Source organism: Oncorhynchus mykiss, chromosome 26, assembly GCF_057628025.1.
Source record: "Oncorhynchus mykiss isolate SJ-2025 chromosome 26, ASM5762802v1, whole genome shotgun sequence".
In the NCBI taxonomy this organism is placed as follows: Eukaryota; Metazoa; Chordata; class Actinopteri; order Salmoniformes; family Salmonidae; genus Oncorhynchus; species Oncorhynchus mykiss.
The window spans coordinates 42,581,627-42,589,143 of NC_143047.1; the positions used below are offsets into that span (position 1 = coordinate 42,581,627).

At 40.3% G+C, this 7,517-nt stretch overlaps 1 protein-coding gene across 1 annotated transcript; it reads right to left on the minus strand.

Annotated features, from left to right (window-relative positions):
- Positions 1 to 2,362: 2,362 nt before the first annotated feature.
- On the minus strand, positions 2,363 to 6,079 carry LOC110527014 (uncharacterized). The gene is made up of 2 exons (XM_036981501.2): positions 5,881 to 6,079; positions 2,363 to 3,892 (listed from the first exon to the last, which is right to left on the minus strand). The coding sequence occupies exons 1-2, from the start codon at positions 5,967 to 5,969 to the stop codon at positions 2,377 to 2,379; spliced, it is 1,605 nt and encodes a 534-aa protein (XP_036837396.2). The 5' UTR covers positions 5,970 to 6,079; the 3' UTR covers positions 2,363 to 2,376.
- Positions 6,080 to 7,517: the final 1,438 nt, after the last annotated feature.

A 7,517-nucleotide genomic window follows, 5' to 3' on the forward strand; every position in this document is an offset into this window, starting at 1 on the left:
TCAGACCTGTATACCAGACCTGTATATCAGACCTGTATATCAGACCTGTATATCAGACCTGTATACCAGACCTGTATATCAGACGACCTGTATATCAGACGACCTGTATATCAGACCTGTATATCAGACCTGTATATCAGACGACCTGTATATCAGACCTGTATATCAGACGACCTGTATATCAGACCTGTATATCAGACCTGTATATCAGACCTGTATATCAGACCTGTATATCAGACCTGTATACCAGACCTGTATATCAGACCTGTATATCAGACGACCTGTATATCAGACCTGTATATCAGACCTGTATATCAGACCTGTATACCAGACCTGTATATCAGACCTGTATATCAGACGACCTGTATATCAGACCTGTATATCAGACCTGTATATTAGACCTGTATATCAGACCTGTATATCAGACCTGTATATCAGACCTGTATATCAGACCTGTATATCAGACCTGTATACCAGACCTGTATATCAGACCTGTATATCAGACGACCTGTATATCAGACCTGTATATCAGACCTGTATACCAGACCTGTATATCAGACCTGTATACCAGACCTGTATATCAGACCTGTATATCAGACGACCTGTATATTAGACCTGTATATCAGACCTGTATACCAGACCTGTATATCAGACCTGTATACCAGACCTGTATATCAGACCTGTATATCAGACGACCTGTATATCAGACCTGTATATCAGACCTGTATATCAGACCTGTATATCAGACCTGTATATCAGACCTGTATATTAGACCTGTATACCAGACCTGTATATCAGACCTGTATATCAGACGACCTGTATATCAGACCTGTATATCAGACCTGTATATCAGACCTGTATACCAGACCTGTATATCAGACCTGTATATCAGACCTGTATATTAGACCTGTATACCAGACCTGTATATCAGACCTGTATATCAGACGACCTGTATATCAGACCTGTATATCAGACCTGTATATCAGACCTGTATACCAGACCTGTATATCAGACCTGTATATCAGACCTGTATATTAGACCTGTATACCAGACCTGTATATCAGACCTGTATATCAGACGACCTGTATATCAGACCTGTATACCAGACGACCTGTATATTAGACCTGTACATCAGACCTGTATATCAGACCTGTATATCAGACCTGTATATCAGACCTGTATATCAGACCTGTATATCAGACCTGTATATCAGACCTGTATATTAGACCTGTATATTAGACCTGTATATCAGACCTGTATATCAGACCTGCATATTAGACCTGTATATTAGACCTGTATATTAGACCTGTATATCAGACCTGTATATCAGACCTGTATACCAGACCTGTATATCAGACCTGTATATCAGACCTGTATATCAGACCTGTATATCAGACCTGTATATCAGACCTGTATATCAGACCTGCATATTAGACCTGTATATTAGACCTGTATATCAGACCTGTATACCAGACCTGTATATCAGACCTGTATATCAGACCTGTATATCAGACCTGTATATCAGACCTGTATATCAGACCTGTATATCAGACCTGCATATTAGACCTGTATATTAGACCTGTATATCAGACCTGTATATCAGACCTGTATATCAGACCTGTATATCAGACCTGTATATCAGACCTGTATATCAGACCTGTATATCAGACCTGTATATCAGACCTGCATATTAGACCTGTATATTAGACCTGTATATCAGACCTGTATACCAGACCTGTATATCAGACCTGTATATCAGACCTGTATATCAGACCTGTATATCAGACCTGTATATCAGACCTGTATATCAGACCTGCATATTAGACCTGTATATTAGACCTGTATACCAGACCTGTATATCAGACCTGTATATCAGACCTGTATATCAGACCTGTATATCAGACCTGTATATCAGACCTGTATATCAGACCTGCATATTAGACCTGTATATTAGACCTGTATATTAGACCTGTATATCAGACCTGTATATCAGACCTGTATATCAGACCTGTATATCAGACCTGTATACCAGACCTGTATATCAGACCTGTATATCAGACCTGTATATCAGACCTGTATATCAGACCTGTATATCAGACCTGTATACCAGACCTGTATACCAGACCTGTATATCAGACCTGTATATCAGACCTGTATATCAGACCTGTATATCAGACCTGTATACCAGACCTGTATACCAGACCTGTATACCAGACCTGTATATCAGACCTGTATATCAGACCTGCATATTAGACCTGTATATTAGACCTGTATATTAGACCTGTATATCAGACCTGTATACCAGACCTGTATATCAGACCTGTATATAACAGCATCCTCATGTTTCTTCTCTCATGTCCTGTTTTTATTTCTTTCTCACTGGCTTCCTTGTGCATCGTTGGGAAAGAGTTCACAAGTTAACGTTTCACTGTACTGTGTTAGACCTGCTTGATCCTGTGCATGTGACAATAAAACTTCACTTGAAACTCCTTGTTCTGCCCACTGTGTTTCATTTGCTCCCTTTGGAAACAACACTGCTGGTGTATCTTGCTTTACTTCTGAAAATCTTTTGACTCGTTTCTCACGGAGGTTGACTGTCCACTTTTCAGTCACGTAGCAGGAGTCACAGAAGAGGCGTCGGTTCCGTATTCTGACCTCCGCTCCGACCTCCGATGCGCCCAGCAGCTCGGACTTACAGTTGATGCACTTGAAACACATCAAATGATAAACGAGCCCCAGGGACTCGATGACCATGGCGGCTCCCTTGACCAGCGCCGTGCCACACAACGTACACATTTCCTTGCTACTCACTGTCCTGCTGCTTTCATGCACGGATAGGAATGACTGGGACTTGGGGCTTCCAAACCCGGCTCCTCTGAGGGAGCTCATGGAGAGAGAGGACATAGTGGCTGAGCCGGAATGACCTCCGACCCGGCCGATGTAGCTGTTGAGGGCAGAGTGAGGCCAACTGTAGTTGAGGATGGAGGAGGTGCTCTCCGGTGTCCACGACGAGTGCCAGGAAGAGCAGATGTCCAGGTTGTCGAGAGACTTGCCTTTCCTGATGAGTCCGGCGGCAGGAGGCTTGCTGGTGGAACACTGGCGGATCCAGCTGTCGTCGTTGCGTAGTCTGACTCTCTTTTTCACCTGCAGGTTCTGCTGCCTCTCCAGCTGCGCCTTGGGCAGGATCTGCTGCCTCTCCAGCTGCGCCTTGGGCAGGATCTGCTGCCTCTCCAGCTGCGCCTTGGGCAGGATCTGCTGCCTCTCCAGCTGCGCCTTGGGCAGGATCTGCTGCCTCTCCAGCTGCACCTTGGGCAGGTTCTGCTGCCTCTCCAGCTGCGCCTTGGGCAGGTTCTGCTGGCCCTTTATCCATGATGCCTCACCCAGCCCATCACTGCTAGTCACGTTGATCTCTGGTTTCTCCACATGGTCCAGCTCAGGAATGGATTTGGACTTTGCCCTGTCTAACCTGGATGTCTCAGGCTGGACCTGGCCAGTATAGCCATAGGAGTCCCCTATCGATTGCTGCTGCTTCTCCCTCTCTTTCTCCCTCTCCTTCTCTCGCTCTCTCTTCCTCTCCTTCTCTCTGCACTGTTGTTCCCCAGCCTCCTGGTGCCCCCTCTCCTCTTCCCTAAAGTCCTCCTTCCTCGTCTGCCACCTCAGCCCCTCCTCCTGTCCCTGTCTCCTTCCCTCTTCCTCCTGCTCCTCTCTCCTCTTCTTCTCCGAGGTGTTTCTCTGTAGTACGACTTCTTCAGTGACATCCACCATGACGTGTCTCCTCAGTGCTTGTATTATGAAGTGCTTCCTAATGTGTTTCTCACAGTAGTAGACAGAGCAGGTCAGACAAAGCTTCATGGCTTTGCGTTCAGAGCAGATGTCACATGGTTCTCCTGGTCTGGTTATTGATTGGGAAAAGAAAAGAGGAATGACCTACTAATCAAATACATGAATCAATAAAACATTGTTAGATTTACTACACATTCTATCACCTACATGAATCAATAAAAACACCTGTTAGATTTACTACACATTCTATCAACTACATGAATCAATAAAACATTGTTAGATTTACTACACATTCTATCAACTACATGGTCCTCCCACAATGCAACAGGATGAAGTTGAAGCGCAACTACAGAAACTTGCAGTCGACACTTCATGATCTTAGATCACATTATTTTTTTTGTCAAGTTCATCAATTCGACATTCAGTCAGACAATTTTTATCCCCAGAATGGAAAACACTTTGAAAGACTTGACAAAAGTGATCCGCCCAAAATCGGCCATTGAGACGATGCAAGACTTTGGTCTCACACAATCACACAGAGAATCTGCGCATGTGCTGGGGTGCACTTCACTCTGCTAACCGTGGTAGCTACGGGAACAAAACAGCAGAGAAGTTTAGAGTCATACTTCAACGTTCCTAGTTGTTGGAGAAATGTACACTATACAGTATATAAAAAAGTATGTGGACACCCCCTTTAATATTTATTATAGGCTGGTAAAGCAGTAGCATCCTTTAATATTTTATTATATGAAGGTAAAGCAGTAGCATCCTTTAATATTTTATTATAATGAGGTAAAGCAGTAGCATCCTTTAATATTTTATTATAATGAGGTAAAGCAGTAGCATCCTTTAATATTTATTATAATGAGGTAAAGCAGTAGCATCCTTTAATATTTTATTATAATGAGGTAAAGCAGTAGCATCCTTTAATATTTATTATAGGCTGGTAAAGCAGTAGCATCCTTTAATATGTTATTATAATGAGGTAAAGCAGTAGCATCCTTTAATATTTTATTATACGCTGGTAAAGCAGTAGCATCCTTTAATATTTTATTATAATGAGGTAAAGCAGTAGCATCCTTTAATATTTTATTATAATGAGGTAAAGCAGTAGCATCCTTTAATATGTTATTATAATGAGGTAAAGCAGTAGCATCCTTTAATATTTTATTATAATGAGGTAAAGCAGTAGCATCCTTTAATATTTTATTATAATGAGGTAAAGCAGTAGCATCCTTTAATATGTTATTATAATGAGGTAAAGCAGTAGCATCCTTTAATATTTTATTATAATGAGGTAAAGCAGTAGCATCCTTTAATATTTTATTATAATGAGGTAAAGCAGTAGCATCCTTTAATATTTTATTATAATGAGGTAAAGCAGTAGCATCCTTTAATATGTTATTATAATGAGGTAAAGCAGTAGCATCCTTTAATATTTTATTATAATGAGGTAAAGCAGTAGCATCCTTTAATATTTTATTATAATGAGGTAAAGCAGTAGCATCCTTTAGTATTTTATTATACGCTGGTAAAGCAGTAGCATCCTTTAATATGTTATTATAATGAGGTAAAGCAGTAGCATCCTTTAATATTTTATTATAATGAGGTAAAGCAGTAGCATCCTTTAATATTTTATTATAATGAGGTAAAGCAGTAGCATCCTTTAATATTTTATTATAATGAGGTAAAGCAGTAGCATCCTTTAATATGTTATTATAATGAGGTAAAGCAGTAGCATCCTTTAATATTTTATTATAATGAGGTAAAGCAGTAGCATCCTTTAATATTTTATTATAATGAGGTAAAGCAGTAGCATCCTTTAGTATTTTATTATACGCTGGTAAAGCAGTAGCATCCTTTAATATTTTATTATAATGAGGTAAAGCAGTAGCATCCTTTAGTATTTTATTATACGCTGGTAAAGCAGTAGCATCCTTTAGTATTTTATTATACGCTGGTAAAGCAGTAGCATCCTTTAATATTTTATTATAATGAGGTAAAGCAGTAGCATCCTTTAATATGTTATTATAATGAGGTAAAGCAGTAGCATCCTTGTAGTTTCTCTGTTTTAGAAGGTAGAATAGAGGGTCTTACTCTGCTTTTGGCTGAGAGACCTTTTCTCTCTCTTTGAAATAACGAGGGGAATCCATTGAATGGTCACTCTTCATTGATGTTACTGACATAACTGGAGGGAACAGAAAACCAAAAGAGAGAAACTCTCAGCATCAGAGAGTCGTCATTGTAAATAAGAATTTGTTCTTAACTGACATGTATTATAGTCCTATAACAACACAGAGAGACAGTACACAGACACCTATTATAACAATACAGAGAGACAGTACACAGACACCTATTATAACAATACAGAGAGACAGTACACAGACACCTATTATAACAACACAGAGAGACCGTACACAGACATCTATTATAGTCCTATAACAACACAGACAGTATACAGACACCTATTATAGTCCTATAACAACACAGAGAGACAGTATACAGACACCTATTATAGTCCTATAACAACACAGAGAGACAGTACACAGACACCTATTATAGTCCTATAACAACACAGAGAGACAGTACACAGACACCTATTATAGTCCTATAACAACACAGAGAGACAGTACACAGACACCTATTATAACAACACAGAGAGACAGTACACAGACACCTATTATAGTCCTATAACAACACAGAGAGACAGTACACAGACACCTATTATAGTCCTATAACAACACAGAGAGACAGTACACAGACACCTATTATAACAACACAGAGAGACAGTACACAGACACCTATTATAGTCCTATAACAACACAGAGAGACAGTATACAGACACCTATTATAACAACACAGAGAGACCGTACACAGACACCTATTATAGTCCTATAACAACACAGAGAGACAGTACACAGACACCTATTATAACAATACAGAGAGACAGTACACAGACACCTATTATAGTCCTATAACAACACAGAGAGACAGTACACAGACACCTATTATAGTCCTATAACAACACAGAGAGACAGTATACAGACACCTATTATAGTCCTATAACAACACAGAGAGACAGTACACAGACACCTATTATAACAACACAGAGAGACAGTACACAGACACCTATTATAACAACACAGAGAGACAGTACACAGACACCTATTATAACAACACAGAGACAGTACAAGATGCGTAATGAACCACCTAAAGGTTTCAGATTGTAGTCTATGTAGGAGTTCTCACATATTTTGCTTCGTGACCCACCGACTGGGTCACGACCCACCAACTGAGGTGTCTGTTGAGTCGCGACCCACCAACTGAGGTGTCTGTTGAGTCGCGACCCACCAACTGAGGTGTCTGTTGAGTCGCGACCCACCAACTGAGGTGTCTGTTGAGTCGTGACCCACCAACTGAGGTGTCTGTTGAGTCGCGACCCACCAACTGAGGTGTCTGTTGAGTCGCGACCCACCAACTGAGGTGTCTGTTGAGTCGCGACCCACCAACTGAGGTGTCTGTTGAGTCGCGACCCACCAATAAGAGTTGAAAGGTGAAAAAATATACACAGACTAAAGAATTAGTATAAAATATATAAATTAAACCCTTCTTCAATACATCTAACTGAATGAAGATCTGAGTAAGAGCTATTGGGACCAATTATAAGAAATTGACTGCATAATAATGCCATTATTTGTAACTGCCATAGACCATATAGCAATGTGAAACCTTTA